This window comes from Crocuta crocuta, unplaced genomic scaffold (genome assembly GCF_008692635.1).
Source record: "Crocuta crocuta isolate KB4526 unplaced genomic scaffold, BGI_CrCroc_1.0 scaffold3, whole genome shotgun sequence".
Taxonomy (NCBI): Eukaryota; Metazoa; Chordata; class Mammalia; order Carnivora; family Hyaenidae; genus Crocuta; species Crocuta crocuta.
The window spans coordinates 9,542,719-9,564,018 of record NW_027529934.1 but is presented as its reverse complement, the minus strand read 5'-3'; the positions used below and the strand labels follow the sequence as shown (position 1 = coordinate 9,564,018).

Genomic DNA, 21,300 nt, shown 5'->3' with positions numbered 1-21,300 from the left:
CCCCGAAGCCTCTGCCACAGTGCTCATGGAAGGAAAGGCAGAGCCAGACTTAGTCTTTCAAGAACCACTGGGAAGCATTTCCAGTGGGGCCTGTAGGCCTTTTGAGGAAGACAAGTTCAGTAGGAGGCTAAGTTATTTCTCTTGTGCCACCCTGCACACGCAGTCAGGGAGGATTTAATTCACTAAGGCAACTCAACAGGAAGATACACGACATTCCTAAAGCAAAGCTGTATTTCAGACCTTCCTGAGAGAAGTCAGGTATCATCAACAATGAGCCAGAAATGTGCCATTTCAGTGCCAGCAGAGTGAGTTTAGAAAGTAGGCAGATGGTGAATAAACTCATGCGGCCATATAAGTTAGGGTGACTGAGATCAGGACCCCAGGCAATTGAGGCAGCTTGCTGGTGGGTGAGAATGTTAATACAAATTCAAGCCACAGCTCACACATCAGGCCATCTTTAAAGAGATTTGGTAGATTTGGTAGAAGTGAGAATATTTGGTGCAAACGTGGAAGGCTATTTTCCCTTGGCTGCTAGAGCCATTTGGACCCTTTGGCCTGATGTAGGCATTCTTTAGCTCCATGTCAAGGCAAAAGCAGGGTCCTTAGCCTCATCTGGACTGGCAGTTTTTATGAAGATTCTCGTGTCGGTGTTAATAGAAACTGCCTCTTTTAACATGGCCCGTGATTTGCTCTGACTTCTCCAGGATGGGAAGCAGACTCGGAGGCCTTCTCATTCCTTCTAGTGTGCCAGCCCCTTTGCTTCAGCACTTGCAAGTAAGGATGTTCCAAGAAAGTGACTCTTCACAATTACAATAATGGTCCTTGCCTAACAGAGTCCCCTTTTGTAGTCATTGCATAAGGTGTTCTTGTGGCCCGTGCACTAAATTATTATGATGTAGTTTTTCAACCAACAACTGGGTTTGGGTCTGGAGAGGTGACACAGGCCGGATAGGAATTTTTCAGCTCTGTCCTGTGGTTGGCCTGTTTGCTCGGACTTCATTTTTTATTGGTCAGACTCCGCATAGGCCTTCCCAGGACCCTGAAAACAGGTGGAGAGGCCCAAAGCTGTTGGACGATTCAGTTGGGGAGAGAGGAGGTAGAAAAGAAAGGAGAGGGACTCGATACTCTAGGCTTTGCCTTTGTGCCTAGGATTGTGTCTGGCTCTGTGTTACTTGGGGAGATAATATCTTTACATGTGGAAGCATGAGTAATAGCTGTGAAACAAGGAGAGCTGAGGGTCGCGTCGGTGGTATAAACCGCGAACAGGTCAGGAGTCAAGCAGGAAAGAATCGTTGCTTGGGGGAATGAAAGAGCTTTCCTGATAGTCCTGTGGTTCCCTGCTGGCACTTGAACTTCTCTTGAAGTATTTCCGGGAGAGATAAGAATGAGCCTGGGAGGCCTACACAGCCCAAGGATGCTTTTCCTTTCTGAGATCCAAAGCAAAGCACTTCCCTTCTCCCTTGCAAGAGTCTTGATGAAAGATAATTTGTGCACTCTAGTTCTCTCTCTGTGAAGCTCCCTGGCTGTGTTTCATCCACTGAAGCACCATTTTTTAAATGTCCAAAAGGAAATAAAGGGTCTGCATATTCCCAGGGGGCCCATCCAACCGCAGACCTTGATCTTTAACCCTTCACCTCTGACTCCAGTCATCGCCACGCGAGGTTGATGAGGGAGAGACACAGTCCAAGTGTGGCGGAGCGGCTGCGGAGCTGGCCCCAGAAGAGAGCACAGGCGTCACAGAAGAGTCTCTGTGGCTATAGTGAAGCCAGCGTCAGGAGTTCATGGCCCATTGTGGCCAGAGATGTGGGCTTTGTATCATGGCCACAGGAACCGTCTCTGGCGCCAGCGAGTCATCTTCTGAATGTCTGCCGTTGAGTCAAAAAAGGCAAGAGATGTGGGCGACAGGCCTTCAGATCTGCCTCTTGCACATCACTGGTAGTAACCGGACATGCCGTCCCGATGCAAGGATGGCAACCCAGAGTCATTACTGGTTCGGAGCCTGGGCTTCAGAACCCTAGGCAGATAGAAAGATACTTAGCATTGGCTCTCTAGAAGGACAGAGGTTTCATGCTAATGACTTACTGTATGACCATGGACACGTCATCGTCCCTCTGGAGCTGGTCTCTCATCACCGAGGATAAAAATAAGCATACCAATCCAGGTAAGAAGGTACTAGTGAGTACAAGAAAATATTTGCTATTTTCATATTTCAAGTACAGAACTTCAAGGTATAGTTTTGTTTACCATTCTTTTTCACAGGGAAAGAAAATTGTTTTCTCCAGAGGTAGCTTTCACTGAGAGTACCAGATTCCTTCATAGACTTTAATTGTTAACACGTTTCCCTTAAAAGTTGTCATTTTTATCAAAGGATCCATGCACATAGTTGAAAGAATTCAAATAGTCCCTCAAGGTTTATTATAAAATTAGAAATCTCTTGCACATCACTCCCCTGTACCATCATTCCCCTCTTCTAGAAGAGAGACACTTTTTTTAAGTTTATTTATTTATTTTGAGGGGGAGAGACAGGACTAGAGAGAGAGATGGAGAGAGAGAATCCCAAGCAGGTGCCATACTCAGTGTGGGGCCCGACACGGGGCTCGATCCTACAGCCCATGAGGTCATGACCTGAGCCGAGATCAGGAGTCAGACACTTAACTGACTGCGCTGCCCAGGCACCCCAAAGACAGGAAGTTTTAACTCTTTGAGATGATGATAGATGTGCAATATTATATCCATGTTTCTAAATAATATGATAATGTTGCTACTTCTTGATTCTCTGGCCTTACTTTGGGCGTTATCCATTGACTGTCCACTACGGAAGGGGAGGAAGTAGCTCTCTCTCCTCCCTGTGTTCCCTCAATGCAAACGCATTCCTCCCAACACCCTGTCCTCTCGAGAAAGTTCCATGGTAATTTAAGACAGATCAATGGACAGTCTTTTTGCTGTTATAATTATGTGACTCTAATTCCAAGCTGAGCCACTTATGGACTATGGTTAGATTTCCTTCCATATTTAACTTAATGATTGCCTTTTCCCCCTTAGTTTTATTACTAATACAATCTAAAACTAAGCCCTAGTTGTCTAAAACATCTCTTTGAATGGTCAGATTTATCAGATGTTATTTTTGCATGTTTGTGAAGATGTCTCTTCTGGAATCTTCTGACGCACAGTTATCTGAGTGGTGCCAAGCTCTCAACCCGGGACCCCCTTCCCTTCTCCGTTACATTGACCCTCCCGTCAGTTATGTCTCAGGGCGTCCTTGTTTCCTGTAATCCGCCCCCTCTTTTTCTCCTTCTCCTTCCTCTTCCCCCTCCTTCTCCTTTTTCCACATCAACCAGTCACTTTGTGAGAAAGTGTGATGGTAAGTAAATATTTATGACCTTGCTGTGTGAAAATGCCTTTCTTGTCCCTTCACATTTGATGGACAGCTTGGCTAAGTCTCATCTCCCCTTTTGACTGAAGCTTTGAAAAGTTGCATGGTAAAACTAGGATAGAAAGGCTACCTAAACATGAAATCATTTTCCTCCCGCTTCCCGAGCTCATCAGGACTTTGCAAGGGGGTACATTTTGGTTTGAAGTAACCCTGAAGTATTTGTGTGGGCAAAAGCAGAGTTAGTGAGTTTACTTGGCAGAGCAAGTGCTCTGAAGTGACCGCTCTTACTGGACCAGCCCTGATTTGCTCACAGATTCAGTGAGGAGGAGGCTAAAGGCTCTTTTCTTCCCCAGTTCTTCTCTGTTAATGCCATGAGACAGCATCACCTGATCTGACAGGTGATACCGCTGACTGGAGGAAATTTCATCTGCACGACATAGAGAAGTCACTGTGCAGATAATTCTGTCTCTGGAAGGCATAGGTAGTTATGGCCATTAACACATCAGAAGCTTGGACACACGGACCAGAGCTTGGCAGACTCATTTCTTTAACTAAGCAATCTTTCCATTAGTCAGGACTATCAGCTGTTGGATCTCTGTGAGACCCTCTTGATTCCTATACTCCTGATTTTCTGCACAGATGCTGTGCTCCTCCTGGGGTTAGCCGTGTAGGGCCTTAAGACCAGTGTTGAACACTGGAGGGCTGAGGCATGTTTCTGGCATTGGTGTTCGACAGGTTCTTAACAGGACTTGAATTGCAGTCTTCTTTTGTCCCTTTCTGAATCTCTTATACAAGTTTCACGTCTGTTGGTTAACTCCAAATCCACACCTGCTAAGAGAAGAAATAAAGCCTTGGAGAACCGTGAAGAATTCTAACTTCCCTTCATTTTTGTTTTGTTTTGTTTTGTTTTTTGTTCTCCATATGCCTAGGTTTAGCTTTAATAATCTGTCAGCCTCACAGGATTTTCCTGTTTGCTTTCATATCAAATGTGGATTTTATTCCTCATCTTCTTGTTATTTCCTGTAGGCAGACTACAGTGTTCCATTCTGTTCTCTGGAATGGGAATTCCTTGCCTCCTTTTGATCCCTTCATGCTTTTAGTGTTCATTTCAGACCACGGGTATGCTTTTTCTTCAGAGAGAAAAAAGTCAATTTCCTCTGAGCTAAAGAATGGCCCCCGGTTTTTATTAGCCCCCAATGCTGTGTTAAATTTTCTTAATAAAGAGCATTTTTGAGGTCTACGGGCAGTGTCTGAAACAACTACTTGTTCATTGCCAGTGCCAAACTCAGCTTTAGCCGCAGTCCAATCTTTTTCCCCCTTACTTGTCTTTAGAGAATTAAGAACCGTGTGTTCTGATTGGTCCCTTTATTTCTCTCTTGGGTCCTCAGGCATCCAGATGTACCTCTGCAACAAAGAGCACTATGGCTACCTGCCCATCCCCCTGAAGCCCCATCAGACCCTGCAGGAGGACATCGAGACCTTCATCCACGTGCAGATAGAAGCCATGAGTGAGTGGCCCAGGAGCCCGGGGGCTGGCTCTTATTCCATGGCTGCCGTGACCACACCAGCCACCTTTCCCTTCTCCCAGGACTGTACCCTCATGGCCATCCGTCTGCCTGGGCTGAACCATAACTATTCATTGGTTCATTTGTTCTTAAGCTTTTCCTGTGTGACACATGAATATGACAAGGTCTGCCCTTAATGAGCTTCTGATCCAGGTAGAGAGCTGGGTACACAGTAAATACATTTTGTACCATATCAGAAGGGCTATAATGATGTTTTGTGGTGTGGATTTAAACTCGAAACTTTTAGTGCTTTCTAACCTCCTTAGTTATGAAATGGAGATAAAGCTTTAGCATTTGGGGGCAAACAAAGTCTAATAATAATAAAGTCTAACAACAATAATTATGACTTCAACTTAATAATAGGTTATCATGTAACAGATACTATGCTAAGCGTTTTTTGTATATGTCTGACTAATCCTAACAACAATCAATGACAGGGTTTTTATTATCCCCGTATTAAAGATGAAGAAATTGAGAGGTAAAGAGTGTAAGTAACTTGTCTAGATCATTTTGCTAAACAAATGACAGATTGGGATTTTAATCAATCTTGCTGTATGCAAAACTCATGTTTTTAAACGCTGCATCGTTATTGCCTCTGGGTCTAGCATGAGACCAGAATTGGTAAATGCTCAATAATCCCTCAGTATCATAATGATCATATATAATGTTCAGTGGTGGCTACAGGAGAAGGTAATGGTGAAACCCTGTGTAGGGGAGGATGTTGGAAATGGTTTTCCAAAGGAGGGAATACTTGCAGTTCATTTTCATGCAGCATCTGAGAAATTATGTTATTCATCACTGGAGTATAGGAGGTGCGTATGTGGGCAGTGACGGTGGCTGAGGAGGCACAGCAGGAAGTGAGGCTGGAAAATGGGCAAGAGCCCAGCCAGAAGGACTTCCAATGTATAAGGAGGTTTTGGACTTGTCCTGAAAAGAGAAGAACTTTTAAAGGGATTCTTAGCAGAGAAATGTTGAATTGAAATCTGGATTTTGAACGGTTACTCTCATGGTAAGGGAAGTATATCTGGAGTAGGGTGGGGAAGTAGATGGCTCAGGTCAGGGGCAAAGAGATCATTTTTGGCATTACATGGTAACCTAGGCAAAAGATGGTGAGGATCTGAGCCAGGGCAGGAGCGGAGGGAATGGAGAGGAAGGAAGAGATTAGGAGAATCTTATGACATAGGCTTGAAGGAACTTAACCAAGAGTTTGTGGCTAAGCAAAAGGGAAACAGAGAAAAACTTCTAAGTTCTGACGAGTGTTTTGAGATAACAGTAAAAGTTTTAAATGGTATAGAGCATGTAGAATAAAGGAGACATTTGGGAAAAAAACCAGGAGTTCATTTTTAGATTCATTGAGTTGCCTGTGAATATCTATTTCCTGCTCCCCACCCTCAGACAATAAATGCCTTGTTCATCATGTTCATCTCAGAAAGAACAGCAAATAAAACTCAAAACCAGTATAAGATGGAAAATAATAAAGATTAGAGCAGAAATCAATGCTATTGAAAAAAATAACCCCAGTAGAGGAGATCAAACCAAGAGCTGGTTCTTTGAAAGAATTAACAAAATTGGTAAATCCCTAACCAGTTCAGTTTGATCAAAAAGCAAAAGGAAAGGACCCAAATAAATAAAATCAAGAATGAAAGAGAAGAGATCACAACCAACACAGCAGAAATAAAAACAATAAAAAGAGAATATTATGAGCAATTATATGCCAATAAAATGGGCAATCTGAAAGAAATGGACAAATTCCTAGAAACATATAAACTACCAAAACTGAAACAAGAAGAAATAGAAAATTTGAACGTACCCATAACCAGTAAAGAAATCAAGTTAGTAATCAAATATCTCCCAAAAAACGATTCCAGGACCAGATGGCTTTCCAGAGGACTTCTAGAAGAGTTAATACCTTTTCTTTCGAAGCTGTTCCATAATGTTCATCTCAAGGCGTAGCCCTTTGCCTGTCACCCAGTAGACACCCAGTAAAGACTTGTTGACTAATTGAATGAATAAATGAACAAGTGAGTTTAGATTGACATGCCCAGTGAGTAGATGGAGAGTTGAATCTACCAAGCCTAAAGACGTTGAGTTGGGATTCAATAACAAGATAACGTGATGTCACAGAATTTCAATAAAACAGGAGCATGAGATGTGGAAGGAAGTTCAAGTACGATAAAGACTGAAAAAGAAGTCCAGTGGATTTTTTCAGCTAATGCCCATAACAAGAATAGTTTCAGAAAAGGCTGAATCAGATCTGATTCAAAGTGCTGTAGAAGTAATTAAGAAGGAAATAAAGAAAAAGCAGAGAATTCTTTTAAGAAACCTGGTTGCGACCGAGGGTAAGGAAGTCAATAATAAATTTAAAAATTTACCAGAAATTTCCTTTAAATAGCCGATTCTCCTACGGTATTTATATAAGCTTCTGTTTGCAAAGTATCAGTCAGCTCAATAGACCCGGGGCACATCAGTGGTGCTGAACAAAGTACATGCACAGACTATACCTGGGACGAGGAGAGAAGCCCTCCTCTCATCACAGCCTCTGCATGTTCAGGTGCATGATAGCTTGCAAGCCATCTAGTCTTTCCTCATCTCAGTGTCCTTGGGTTTGAGAAAGGCAACAACAGACACTATTGTTCTCTAAGTACATAGAGAATAATCATAATGTAGAAAAAAAATGCCCCAGCATTCATGTGGGGAATGAGGATTGAATAGGGAGCTGGTTCATAGTTACAGTATTTCTTGAACCAGCCCCTAGGAAGTTCTTTTGTGAATTTCTTTAATACATACTGTTTCTGCCTATTGTCTATGTTCTAGACGAGGGCAGCATCTTATTGCCTTTTATCCCAAGCACCTAGCACAGGGCAGGACATCTGGTTAGTACCAAACAAGTATTTGCTCCAAGTATGACCACACAAGCGAAAGAACAAATGAGGAAATGAATGAAAGCTGTATTGCAAAGAGCACCCAAATGGAATGCAGCACAATGAATTTCAACCCAAGCCCTGTCACTGCCAGAGGGAGAAGTCCACCCCCCCATCCCCCAGAGCTTTGGTTCCTTTATCTGTAGAATGAAGATAATAGCACTTACTTTGCACGGTTGGGTGGAGCAAAAAATAATAATAATAATAATAATAATAATGTACCTAACTCCATAAAATACCGAAGTGTTGCTGTTACTAGGACTCAGTTTGACCTTGGTAATGTGCCACGCCTCCCCCTCGTCACCCGTGTTTCATGCCTGCCAGTCTTGACTCCAAGTAGATGCCAGCTCAGAGGAAGCCAGTGAAAGACTTGCCTTCTCGTTTCCCCCCACAGAACTGAGAGCACAGAAGCTGCCTTGTGTGTAGAAGCACACATTGTCGATAAAGTCTTTAATGATTATGAATTACAAATAGTATGGCACGGCACTACAGTAGAGTTCATCTGAAAAGACCCTGTAATTTATAGCTGCCATTTCTGATCTCCCATTTTATTTAATTATTCACCTTCTTTAGTTATAATTCTGTTAAAATTTCAGATTCTGAGTTTTAAAAGGTAGAACACAATTGGAGTAAGAAAAATAATTAGAAAATAAGCCTTTGAGGGTAGTAATGCAGAAAGACAGACTGAAGGCCCCTGTAGGATTAAGGATTAATAATGAAATTATATCCATCAAGTGTCCTCAGGAAAGATGGGTCAGATGTTAAAAGCACCTTGCTGAGGGGCACCTGGGTGGCTCAGTCAGTTAAGCATCTGATTTCAGCTCAGGTCAGATCTCACGGTTCGTGGGTTCAAGCCCCGCATCAGGTTCTATGCTGACAGCTCAGAGCCTGAAGCCTGTTTTGGTTTCTGTGTCTCCCTCTCTCTCTGCCCCTCCCCCATTCATGCTCCATCTCTCTGTCTCAAAAATAAACTATTTTTAAAAATTTTTTAAAAAGCACTTTGCTGAGCATCTAGAATCCCCTGGGCAGTAAGGAAACAGCTGCTAATAGATGATACCAACTGAAGCATTAAAACAGGAATTATATTTACGTACAAACACTGAATGCCTTCCTACAATCTATGAGGGTACTGGGGATTCAAAACATTTTACATTTCTCTGTTTGGGGTGTCTGTATTTAACTGGAGACACAGGACAAACATAAAAAAGATCCCAATGATGCAGGAAAGTGCTTTGTGAAAGGAGATTTAAGGGCATTTGGAATTCGGAATAGTGAGAAATGGTTCGGGCAGGTATATTCTCCGAGAGCTTCAGGTCCTGGTGGTTGTCAACCTGGGCTTTGCTAGAAGTGTGTGGTTTACACAGAAGGAATGATATGGTGAGTGCACCATAGCAGAGGAAACAGACTCAGCCAAGATGCTGTTCAAAAAGCATTGTCACCCTCCAAGAGGTTTGGCTTTAAACAATAGAAGAAAATAAAGTTTGAAGGTTGGGGTGGCTTAATTGTTGTGGCCACTGAATGCCCTGCTAAGGCAGAATGCTGACCGCAAAGCAGTAGGAGGCAAGGAAGGTTTTAGAAGAGAGAGTAAGGCTTTAAGTACTAAACATTTGCTACGTTCCTTGGATTGCTCACGGTGCTGGGGATACAGCAGTGAGTAAGGTCAGCAGAGCCCTGCCATCAGCGAATTTATATTCCAACACAGAGATGCAGACAATATGTTGAGGGAGCACCCAGCCACGTGAACATTTGGGAGGAGAGTGTTCGAAGCAGAAAGCACTGCAAAGGTTGTTTGGAGAGCTTGTGATGCTCCAGGAACAAAGGAACAATGTGGTTAGAGTACACAAAATGAGAAGTTGAGTAGAAGGAGATGAGATCATGAAGGAAGAGGTGTCTGGATCATGCAGAGCCTTGTGATCACAGTAAGAAATTCAGATTTGTTCTAATGGGACTTCATTGGGGAGGGGAGGGTGCAGTGGCATGAGATTATTTATGCATTTAGAAAGAGCACTCTGTCTGTGGTGTGGGTACTTAAGTATAGGAGGAACAATACCTCTCTCTTGGTGAGAGAAGACGGTGGTTGGGAGGCAACCTGTAGCAGGGGGGTGACGTGAAGCAGGTAGATTTAGGGCATATTTATTCGTAGAGCCAATGGGACTTACAGAGACCCAGATGCAGCCCACGAAGGAAAGCAGGGAATCCAGAGGACACCAGAATTGTGGCCTGGCATACCATTTAATGAAATGGGAAAAGATTTGGGGAGGGAAGTTTTGGCCATGGGAGCTTATGATATTTTTTAAGCATCCAAGTAAAGAAGTTAGGAGATATTTGGATATGAGTCAGGAGTTCAGGAAAGACACTCCATCTGGAGGCAGACATCTGAGAGTCATCAGCATTAAAAGGACATTTGAAGCCATGGAACAGTGTATACTTGTTTAGTAAAAGATCATAGAAAGAGAAGAAGGGAGGGAAGAGGACAGATCCTCAAGGGGAGACAAACAGCCAAAAATCTGGAAGGAAAAATTGAGAAGTGTCCCAGAAAGGAGCCAGATGCTGCTGAAGAGCACAGTAAAATAAGGACAGGGAACTTCTCATTGGTTCTGTCAAGATAAAGATCTGTGATGACCTTGATAAGAGCCACTGCAGTGCAATGATGGAGACACCAGCCCATTGGAGTGAGCCTAAGGGAGGACAATGGGGAGATGGGAAAGTGGAATCTTGTTGAGATGGGGAGAGAGAGAATGGTGGCCGAAAGGGAGTGAGAGATCAAAGGAGAGGTTGTTTTGTTTTGCATGTTGAGATAGGATTTTAGCATATTTGTATGCTAACACAAATCCACTCTATAAGGAGAACCGGATGATGTAGAAGAGAAGTTATAAGGCTGAAGTCCTTGAGAAAATAAGAAGCCTTGTAATCTAGGACAATTTTGGAGAAGTTGTCCTAGGTGGGAACAGAGACGCTTCTTCCACTCTAGCAGATGGGAAGACAGAATGTGTAGGAGCACATGAAGCTGGCTTTGTGCACCAAGGTAGAAGGGAAAGGAAGGTCTACATCGCCTTTGCGTATTTTCTTTATGAAGTATGCAGTGCATCAGCTTGAGAGAGATGCTAGAGGCTTCGAGAGAGAGGACAAGGCATAAAACAGATCTCTCAGTGAGTGGGAAAGTAAATTTACTATGGAAGTGTAGTTGCATCATTTGGCAGTGTCGAGTGCCAATTTGACATCTGTGGTTGCAATTTTAAAGTGATTCAGTCAACACAGTTGTGTGAATTTCTCTTGCAGTATTCTTGGTGCTGAGTAAGTGGGTAATCAGGTTTAAGCAGGACTGTGATCTTACCAAACAAGATCAATGGAAGCAAATCAAGGGTCTTTTCAAGTGGGCTAAGAGTGCTGGCCCATTGGATTGGGTGCTGATGGACATGAGACCATGAAGAATGTAATGAAAACAGACGTGGTAGTGGGTCACTGAAAGAATGAGGGTTGGTGCAAGGACCTAGAAGCCAGGTTGTTGGGTGAGTCGCCATGTGGATGCTGAGGTTTTAAGGATGATGGCAGGGACAGCAAGACTGTGAACCAAGGGTTGTCATCATCAGTGGCTGAGGAGGCATGACTAGGAGACAGCGGGTACTAAGCTACACTTCAGAGAAGCTGGGAGTTTTGAGGGATGAAAGGAAAACAGTTTGGAGTGAGTTGGGGGAGGTGAGAAAAATCAGCTTCTACTCTCACAGGTGAAAGGGAGGCAGTGTCCTTAAAGGAGAGCCAGGTTTTTTAGTTAAAATAAAAAGATGACGAGACATTCAGAAAAAATAAGGGACCAAAAATGTCAAAGAGCTGATGAATTACAGACTAGAGCTTCAGAGATCAGAGGGAAAGAGCCTGGGTAGGGCGGGAGGTGGGAGACTGTAACAACAAGAGCTAATGATTGCTGAAAGCACCGTGTCCATCATTCTACATGGACTTACTCATTTCAGATGTTAGGAGCTATACAGAAAATTTGGGAAGGTGCTTCCTGTACAGAAAATTGGGGGATGAATGGCAGGAAGTTAGATCTTGTAAAGGTGATAGAAATAAATGGGTTTTATGTGGCATGAGGAGATTCCCTTTGCAAGCCAGAGCATGAGGTGCCCATTCCCCAGTAACAACATTTTGGACCAACAGAATGTCACATAAAGATTATTAAGATTATTGCATGTGAAATCAGAAGGTCCCATAATCTTACCAGTTACTCACTATATGATCTTGGGCACCAGTTTTATTCACTGTTTGACCTTGGGCAAGTCTACCTTCTGGTGGGTCTCAATTTCTTCATCTATAAAAACAAACAACCACAAAAATAAATGAAGATAAGTGATGTGGTTGACCAGGAAAGCACTTAACAAATTGCAGACTGTCAAGTGTGACTGTTGTGGTCACGAACGACACTGTGCTTGAAAAAGATGATTTTGACCATAGTGTGCGAAACAAGTTAGAATGAGGCAAGACTAAGTGCACGAGTGTTTGAAAAATACTAAAACAGCCCTGGCCTGGTGATGAGGACCTGAGCTAAGGTGGTAACTGCAGCAAACAAAGAAGTTCAGGACAACTTTAGGATTATAGCAAAATGATTATGATTTAGTTAGGGTTTGGTACAAGCACAATCTCTTCAGTCTTTTGGGATGCATGACTGGGCTGGTTCATTGTACACTGGACGGTGTGTGCCCCAGTAGGGACTACAGAAGAGGCAATGAGCAGTGGTCACCCAGGAGCAAAGACTTAGCTAACTGAGCTCCTGTGACCTGAGTCCAGTTGCTAAGGCCAACTTGATGCCAGTGGCCACCAAGGACCTGTTTTGGGGGCAGGCAGAGTGGGGGTAAAGGGTTCAAGAGTCAGACTTAGGTTCACATACCAGTTCTATCAGCTCTGTGACCCTGGGCAAGTTATTTAAGCCTTTGTTTCTTTATCTGTAAAAAGAGGAACACTCATACTTATCCCATGGTACCTGTTGTGAAGATTAAAATACTTGTGATCACGTGTGTGGAGCGTGTAACCCAGAGTTCAGTGAGTAATAGGATCTCTACAAGAATAGCTATGATGATGATTACTCCTAGATCTTGAAACTAGGAGCCAAAGAAGCATATTTCCCCAGTTGTTGGCACAGTGGGGCACTGTGTCTAGGGAGGGATTCAGTGGGGGATTGACAGATTAGGAATGATGGGGTCAAAAATAACCCCAAACAGCAGCTGGGATATACCTTACCTTTGACTCTGATGAAGTAAAGACACATCCCTTTTCCTTGCATAGTAAGTTTTGTATGTCTTCCTTGTACCATTCCCTCTCTTTCCTAATGGCTTAGCTCTGTCTTCAGTGACAAAACCCAGGCATAGTTCTCATATTTTTGCTCAATGGTGGCTTTCAGGAGCTAGCCACTTGTGGCTTTTGGGGGACACTTGTCCTGTGAATGCAGTGACTGCCTGTGTTTGATGGAAGCAAAATGGCAGTCTCTTTGGCTGAAATGTTGAAGCCACACAGACTACGTGAGTGCCAGACAGAGACCAACAGCATGAAAAGGGTAACTCAAAGTATAACCCCCTCCCAACTCCAAGGGCCAAGGAGGGAGAGCCAGACAGCTCCTCAAACAACATTATGAACAAAAAGGAGTTTGTATGTTAAGTTTCTTTCTCTTAAAAGCCTAACGCTGCACATGGTGGCCCCTCAATCAATATTTGTTGATATAAAAAAATTGATGAGGAGAGGGGTAGAGCAGAAAGGAACAAACTATTCCGGGCTTCTAGTGGAAACAGAGACACATGCACTGTGTACTCACAGAAATGGGATGACAGGGGCCAGGGGTGAAGTAACCAGACTAACAACTCTTGGGTTTGGTTTAGGAAACCTGTCTGACCACCTTCTAGAACTTCATGTCATTTGATCGCCAATGACACTGGATGTCGTGGTTTCTCTTCAATATCCCAGGGAAGGGTAACTTAAACAAATAATACTCTGTGGGCAGTGTCTCAGCCAGAAGGATGCAGAGGTTATGCTAGGATATCAAACAGTGACAAACCCCCGCTGGCTTCATACAGCCATGCCTTATTTCTTCTTATGCAAGATCTGGAGTAGACGTCATGTCCCTCTGGGCAGCTGTCCTCTGTCTGTCAGCACTTCATTCTAGGCTGCTTACTTCAAACGTGGGATTTCTCCCTTATCAACATCTGCTACTCCGGCCATTGTGGTGGGGCTGGGGCGGCAGGGCGTGGGGTGGAGTCGGGGAAGGGCTTGCAGAGGTGAGAGGCAGCAGTTCAGGAAGCCATGACCCGTTTCAAGGGGGAGGAAGGGCCCGGAATGGAGGAGATGGGGACTGCTGAAGGGTGAAGGCCATCCCCAACAGTTCCGCAGACCCCCCAGTTCCCAGCCCTCACTTGGTTTTCTTGGTATTATCCCTTTAAGGAAAACGAAATGAGCACTTTGAATTTGCAGCTGCAGAAATCTTCAAGGCCTCTTCAGATTCTTCACTCAGCGTTGCTTCCGACCTTTCAAACATGTAGTTCGCAAAGACAACTGTTTTGGAGTATCAAATAAATAGATCTTTTATTACTTAAGATGCAGTGTCCCTCCCATCTGGAAATTTACCTGTTAGCTCTGTACCAAGCGCTGGGATGTGGGCTGGCCCCCAGAGGCGAGTTTCTGTCAAAATAAAGGATCTCTTGCATACCTGTAGTTAAACCTGCCTGGACGGATAAAAATAGTCCCAGACTTTGGCCCTTTAAAATAGACAGAGAATGTGTTATTTAGAAGAAGTCTGGCCCAGTTCTGAGGTCTTTCGTTATGAGCCACAGTAAAGTTATAGCATACAAGTTACTGAGTTTTTATTATGCTAATTTATTGGGATGAGTGCTTTGCATACAGGTCTCATTTAAATTTTCTAAGACCCTAAGAGATACACTTTTATTATCTTGATTTAACACCTAAAGGAACAGGTTTGGAGAGGTCATCTGACCTTCCAGACCTTCACAGACCAAGTTTGGACTCAGGTCATCTGACTCCAGAGCCTTTACCCTTAACCTTTACCCTAGACGGACGCTCATCTCCTCTTAAAATAAGTCTTCAGGGAAATGGAGCGAATATTGCAGCCTGCATATAAACAAGTGTTCTCGAAACCCTGACCATCAGCATTCCCGCGTAGCCACTGAGTCCTGGAGAACTGCTGAGCGGTGACCCCCGGCCCCGGACATCCGGGTTGTCTTCCTAGGCGTCTGGGGTGTGGCTGGGATTCTGTTCTCTGAGCCTTTTGCTAACAGAGCACTCCATGTGTTTCTTGTCTCTTCCAGTTGACCGTCCTCCGATGGAACCTTCCCAGTTTGTTTCCGTTGTCCCTAAATATCCAGACAAGATGGGATTTGATGAGGTAGGAAAGGTGCACACCTGTGCATGTATGTGGCATGCTTGCACGTTTATATTAGAACACAAGCCTGATGACACATTGGAGAGCTTGCAAGACCGGCCTGGCTGCGGAAAAGGCACTGAGTCTTGGGAAAATGACTCAGTTTTTGTTGCATCTCAACTTTCTTATCTTAAAAATCAGAGCACCATACACACCCAGAACTAAGGTAATATTGTGTGTCAACTATACCCAAATTAAAAGAAAATGTTTAAAGGAGCATTGTGGTAGTTAGAAAGATGTTACTGCTTAGTCCTGAGTGCATTACATATTTTCTAGGAGCAGATATTGCTATATTTTGTCAACCTTTCAATCAAGATTCAAGGGTCAGGTAAGAGGGTATATGTTTTAGGTATTGGAGGACCTTAACTTTATTCTTGGTGGATGGAAACCGTTCTGGAACAGTCTGTGCTTTATTTTCTCTGTGCTGTTCTTCCATGGACAAAGGTTGAGGGCAGGGTTGAGAGGAAAAAGAAAAAGAGAAAAAAGAAACCTCTAGTAGAATTTTGCCTTTCAGTGGGCAAGGACTTCATAATAGCACTCCAAGGGCCATATTTATTATAAAGTTTTTGCATGTTTGTTTTTTAATTGATTTATTTATTTTTGAGAGAGAGGGAGAAAAAAAATGAGGAGGGGAGGAGCAGATAGAGAGAGAGAGAGAATCCCATGAGGGGCTCTATCCCACGAACCGTGAGATCAAAATCAAGAGTTGGACACTAAACCGACTGAGTCACCCACATGCTCCTACTATTAAGTCTTAGTTGCATGAAGAAGGAAGCAAGAATATAAAGCAATGCCTGTCATGGTAGCTACTTGGGAGTGCCAGAAGTATGCCTCCAAGTCACCGACTCCTTTGTGGGTCCCTTATGTCATGTAGCTGCTGATCAGTATTCAAGAGCTTGATGATCTAGAGATTAGGGAAGTGCCTCAGGAATCCATAAACCGAGATAGAATTTTTCCATGGATTCTGGATATGTTGTAGGCCACGCTTTGTGCTCTGTGCTCACTGGCACGGCTCCAATGCAAGACAAAGCCGTTTTTCCCCCTGTACGTATAATACATGCCCCCCAAAGTACAGCCATCTTCAGGCTGCTGGGATGCGAACTGGTATTTCTGCTATAAAACTGATATGGATCTGGGCTTCAGGAATGGGAGGGAGTATTTCATGAACATTAAGTGGAAAAGGGCAGCTGTGACGCTGTTTGCACCGAGGGCAGAATGAGAAGCGATGACTTTAATGTGGTTGAGAGGCATCGGAATGAAGTGCAAAGAATTCTTGAAAACAGGCTGCAGGAAGGTTGGTTCACACCGCCCGCTATACCAGCTTTGACAGCTCACTAGAGCCCTCCTTCCCTGTAACTCTCATCAGCCCTCAGTTCTCTAGGTGAGAGAACCCAGATGTTTTTGTATATATTCATTTTAAACACATTCCTATGAGGACCGGAGCAAAGGAAACCAAATGGGACAAACCCAGGATCTTCTAGCTCTGGCTTTCCGTTTGGATATGGGTGTAAGGACTGGGACACCCCTAGAAGCCTTCTGGAAAATGCCAATTCTAGGAAGTAATACAGATACAGGAAATGATTACCCCGGGCTCTAGAACAGAGATAAGATGGTGGAAAAAGGGATTTTCGGGGGTCTTTTTCTTTCTCCCAGTACTCCATGACTCGTGGTGATGTCTGGGCTGCGTTTGGCCATGCAGCTCTTTCCTTATTTGCTGTTCACTAAGCATGAGCAAGCCGTCTGTGTTTTCTCTTCATGGCTACAATTTTTATTGACTTGTCCTGGCAGAAAACTGGGACTGAATTATTATTTCCTAGTCTTCCCACACTAGAGGCCTCTGGTTTGAGGGGACTTTTTGTTGTATTTCTGTTCATTTTTTGTTTTGTTTTGTTTGGGTTTATTTTTGTTCTCCTGGAGAGGCCTCGGGTCACTCCATGTGTACACAGGAGGAAATGCCCCTTCCTTTTTGTGTCTTTCAAAATCATGGGATGAAACATGACCTGTCAAGGTGTGATTCTAAACAGGAAGAACACGAAATGTGAAAGAACACAATCTATTAAGTTATAAACTCCCAAATAACAAGGCAAGTTAGAGTCACCACAGAAATTATGTCTTTTAAAAAAAAATAATTACCCAGTTAGGTAAATAAGAGAAGTAATGAAATCACGATGCCCCTAATTCCCTTTGCCCTAAATCGGGTGGATAATTTCTTCAAAGGGGACATCTCATTTTCCCATCAGTTTCCTTGCCCAGTGCTTTATAAAAGGATGGAAGTGAGAATGTTTTGTAAGGAAAGATTGACTGTTTAGTTAGTGTAGCTTTTGATCCAGTAACAACACATAGAACATAGTGATGATTACATTAAAAATGAGTATGTGAACCACAACTTTACCCCCAGTAAAGTCTGAACCCCAGCTGGTTACAAGACCGTAGTTTCTTCTTTATTCTGGACGCAGCATAAAGCGAGCTTTACCTAAGCCACATATCATAGACATTTTAATCTGTGTTGTACTTGCGAGATGAGGTTGTTCAACACCCTCTTCTTACAAACAGGGAAACCAGACTCTGAAGCATTAAATGCCTTCCTCAGAGCCATCTGAGTGGTCAAGGCAGGATAAAGCCAAAGGCTTTATTTATTTATCCTTATTCCTGCAGGTTTTTCCTCATCAGTTTTTTCTTTCTTTTTTCTTTTCTTTTTTTTTTAAATTTATTCATTTTTGAGAGACACAGAGAGACAGAGCATGCGAGGGGGAGGGGCAGAGAGAGAGGGAGACACAGAATCTGAAGCAGGCTCCAGGGTCTGAGCTGCCAGCACAGAGCCTGATACAGGGCTCAAGCTCACGAACTGTGAGACCATGACCTGAGCTAAAGTCGTGCGCTTAACCGACTGAGCCACCCACACGTCTCCTCATCAGTATTTCTCGCAGACAGCTGAAATCTCCCAGTCTCAGAGGACTAGTTCAAAGTGAGCTTGTTACTCCTTGTAGCAAAAGGACCTTATGAAAACACATACTTACCCGCAATAGCATTCATGTCATAGCATTCTGTGACTCCTTAAATTTGGGAATAGTCAGGACAGTCTCCATAACTCTCTGCAGTGCCTTCATGATATGTGCGTGTTTAGGACAGCCATCAGGAATTTAGGGGCTAACTTGAGGGGTTACAGGTGCACCCAGCCCTCATGGGAAGAAATCTGAGTGCATATTTTGGGGGATTTCATGAACTAGTATGATGTGGAAATTATGTCTTTCCATGTCTCCATTCCTCAAAGGGCTACCCCCAAGAGCAGGGCCCCTTCTCTTTACTTCTTTCAGAAAAATTCTCGTGCCTCTAGGGGAGCTGAAGAATTCTGGCAAAGCAGCTATTAAAATTGAGACCTTGATCATTGGAAATAAAAGGGATGTGTTAAGATTAGATTTTTCTCGTTCTTTGGATGACTTGAAATGTATTACAGTGGATATAAACTCTAAGGGTAGCTAGTATTTAGTACTACTGAGATAAGAGCAGTATCACCCCAGTTTTACAGACAAGGAAACTGAGACATAGGGACCAGGCCAAAGCTAATATTTAGTAAATAACAGTAAATAACACACTTGCCAAACTTCCTACCCCCTCCCTCTGAGTCTTATATGTTTTGGGTTTAATTCACCTTTGGCTTCCTGAAGAGTAACTTTTTGAACTCTTCTATCTCAAGAGCAGGGCAAACATGTCCACCATCAAGAGAAACAAAGAGAGGGTGAAGTCACTGCACGTGGCTCAGTTTTGAAAGTAACTCTGGATTATATCATTTGACTTGATATGAAATATAAACAAACCTTTGCCACCGTTTTCCCTATTTTTTCCACTCCTTATTCTAACTGACACTTTGGTCTTTTACATTTACTTAACTTTTCAAACAGCCTAAGATAAGACTTATGTTTCTTTTCCTTTTTCTCTTCCTGCATTAGATTTTCATGATCAACCTCAAGCGCAGAAAGGACAGACGGGACCGGATGTTACGCACCCTGTATGAGCAGGAAATTGAGGTCAAGATTGTCGAGGCTGTGGATGGAAAGTGGGTTGGGTTTTTTGTTGAACCCTTGCAAATGTGGTTAGCGCAAAGCGTCCAAACTTGGGTGACCTGAAGAAAATAAATGAGGGAAAATGCCTAATGATCTATATATCCTGTTGCCCAAGGTGCTTGCCATCGCCTGTCTGGGCTGGTCACATTTTCCAGGAATATGGCGGGAAAGTCACAATGGGAACTTGGTTGACTTCCTTGAAGAGTTTTGTTATTGCTGTGGTTTATTATTTTGTTCTATTTTGTGTTCCTTTTCCCTTTTATTTGACACTTTATTTCAAGGCATAGATTTTTTCAAAATGTACATTCTATGTTATATGCTAGCTGGGAGTATGAATGGCTCTAAGGAGTATGACTAGAAGCTATTATGAAGGTTCTTAATGACTTCTGGAGAATTTCACCAATGTTTCTCAAAATGTGGCCCGGACACCATGTCAGAGTTCTTAGTGGCTGGTTAAGAGAACAGCTTCCTGAGTCCCATCACAGGGCTGCTTAATCATGATCTCTAGGCCAAGTGGTACCACAGTGTCATGATGACTGTAGCTTTATGTGTAAGGAAGTCTGAGTCCTTTCTTTGTCATTCTTTGTCATTCTTTTTCAAGATGGTTTATGCTATTCCAGGTCCTTTTAACATGAGCACAAAAAAGATAAGGTGCATTATATTGATTCATTTTCCCGTGCTAAACCAACCTCATAATCCTGAAATAAATCCCACTTGGCCATGGTGTATAATGCTTTTTATATGTTGCTGGATTCTGTTTGGTAGTATTTTCTTGAGAATTTTGGGTCTCTGTTAATAAGGGATATTGGCCTATAGTTTTCCTGTGATGTCTTTTTCTGGTTTGGGTATCAGTATCAGGATAATACTGGCTTCATAGAATGAGTTAGGAAATGTTCCCACCTCTTCTATTTTTGGAAAAGTTTGTGAAAGATTGGTATTAATTCTTTAGATGTTTGGCAAAATTCCCCCAAAGAAGCTAGCTGATTGTGGGTCTTTCTTTTGGAAAAGTTTTATGACGAACTCAGCTGCCTTACTTGTTTTAGGTGTATTCAGAATGTCTAATCTTTTTTGAGTCAGTAGTTTGTAACTTTCTGGCAATTTGTCAATTTTATCTAGGTTATCTAAGCTGTTGGCATACAATTGTTCATAGTATTATCTTATAATCCTTTTTATTTTGATACGGTCAGTAGGGGATTGCATACTCTTTCCTTCCTCATTTTAATAATTTGAGTCTGCCTTTTTTTCTTAATCAGCTTAGCTAAAGGTTTATCAATTTTGTTGATCTTTTCAAAGAACCAACATTTAGTTTTGTTGATTTTCTCTATTGTTTTTCTATTCTCTATTTCACTTATTTCCATACTAGTGTATTTTTTTTCCTTCTGCTTGGTTTGGGTTTAGTTTGCTATTCTTTTTCTGATTTCCCTAAATGGATTATTTAGATCAGATTATTTGTTTGAGGTATTCTTTTTTAATATAGGCATTTAAAGCCATAACTAGTCCTCCAAGTACTACACCAAGCCCATCATGTAAGTTTTGGTATGCTGTGTTTTCATTTTCATTTATCTCAAAACATTTTTTCATGTCTTTTGTAATTTCTTCTTTGACTCATTAGCTATTTAGGAGTGTGTTGTTTAACTTCACATATTTGTGAATTTTCCAAGTTTCCTTTTGTTATTGATCTTTAAATTCATTCCATTGTGGTTGGGAAGCATGCCTTATATGATTTCAGTCCCTTTAAGTGTATTGAGGCTTAATTTATGATCTATATGGCTTTATGGTTTTTCTTAGAGAATGTTGCATGTGCACTTGAGAAGAAGGTGTGTGTTGCTACTGTTGGGTGGAATGTTCTATAGATATGTCAGGTCTAGTTGGTTTGTAGTATTGTTCAAGTCTTCTGTTTCTTTGTTGTTCTCCCGCTTGTTCTATTCATTATTTATAGTGGGTTATTGAAGTCTCCAAGTAT

The 21,300-nt window shown here is 42.6% G+C and overlaps 1 protein-coding gene across 1 annotated transcript in view; it reads left to right on the top strand.

Annotated features, from left to right (window-relative positions):
• The window catches only part of COLGALT2 (collagen beta(1-O)galactosyltransferase 2), a 44,880-nt gene that overhangs the window by 10,738 nt on the left and 12,842 nt on the right, over positions 1 to 21,300 (top strand). Inside the window, exons 5-7 of the mRNA XM_077763259.1 lie at positions 4,762 to 4,881; positions 15,164 to 15,240; positions 19,224 to 19,330. Of these exons, the coding sequence (XP_077619385.1) occupies positions 4,762 to 4,881; positions 15,164 to 15,240; positions 19,224 to 19,330 (304 nt within the window). The remainder of the gene's footprint in view (positions 1 to 4,761; positions 4,882 to 15,163; positions 15,241 to 19,223; positions 19,331 to 21,300) is intronic.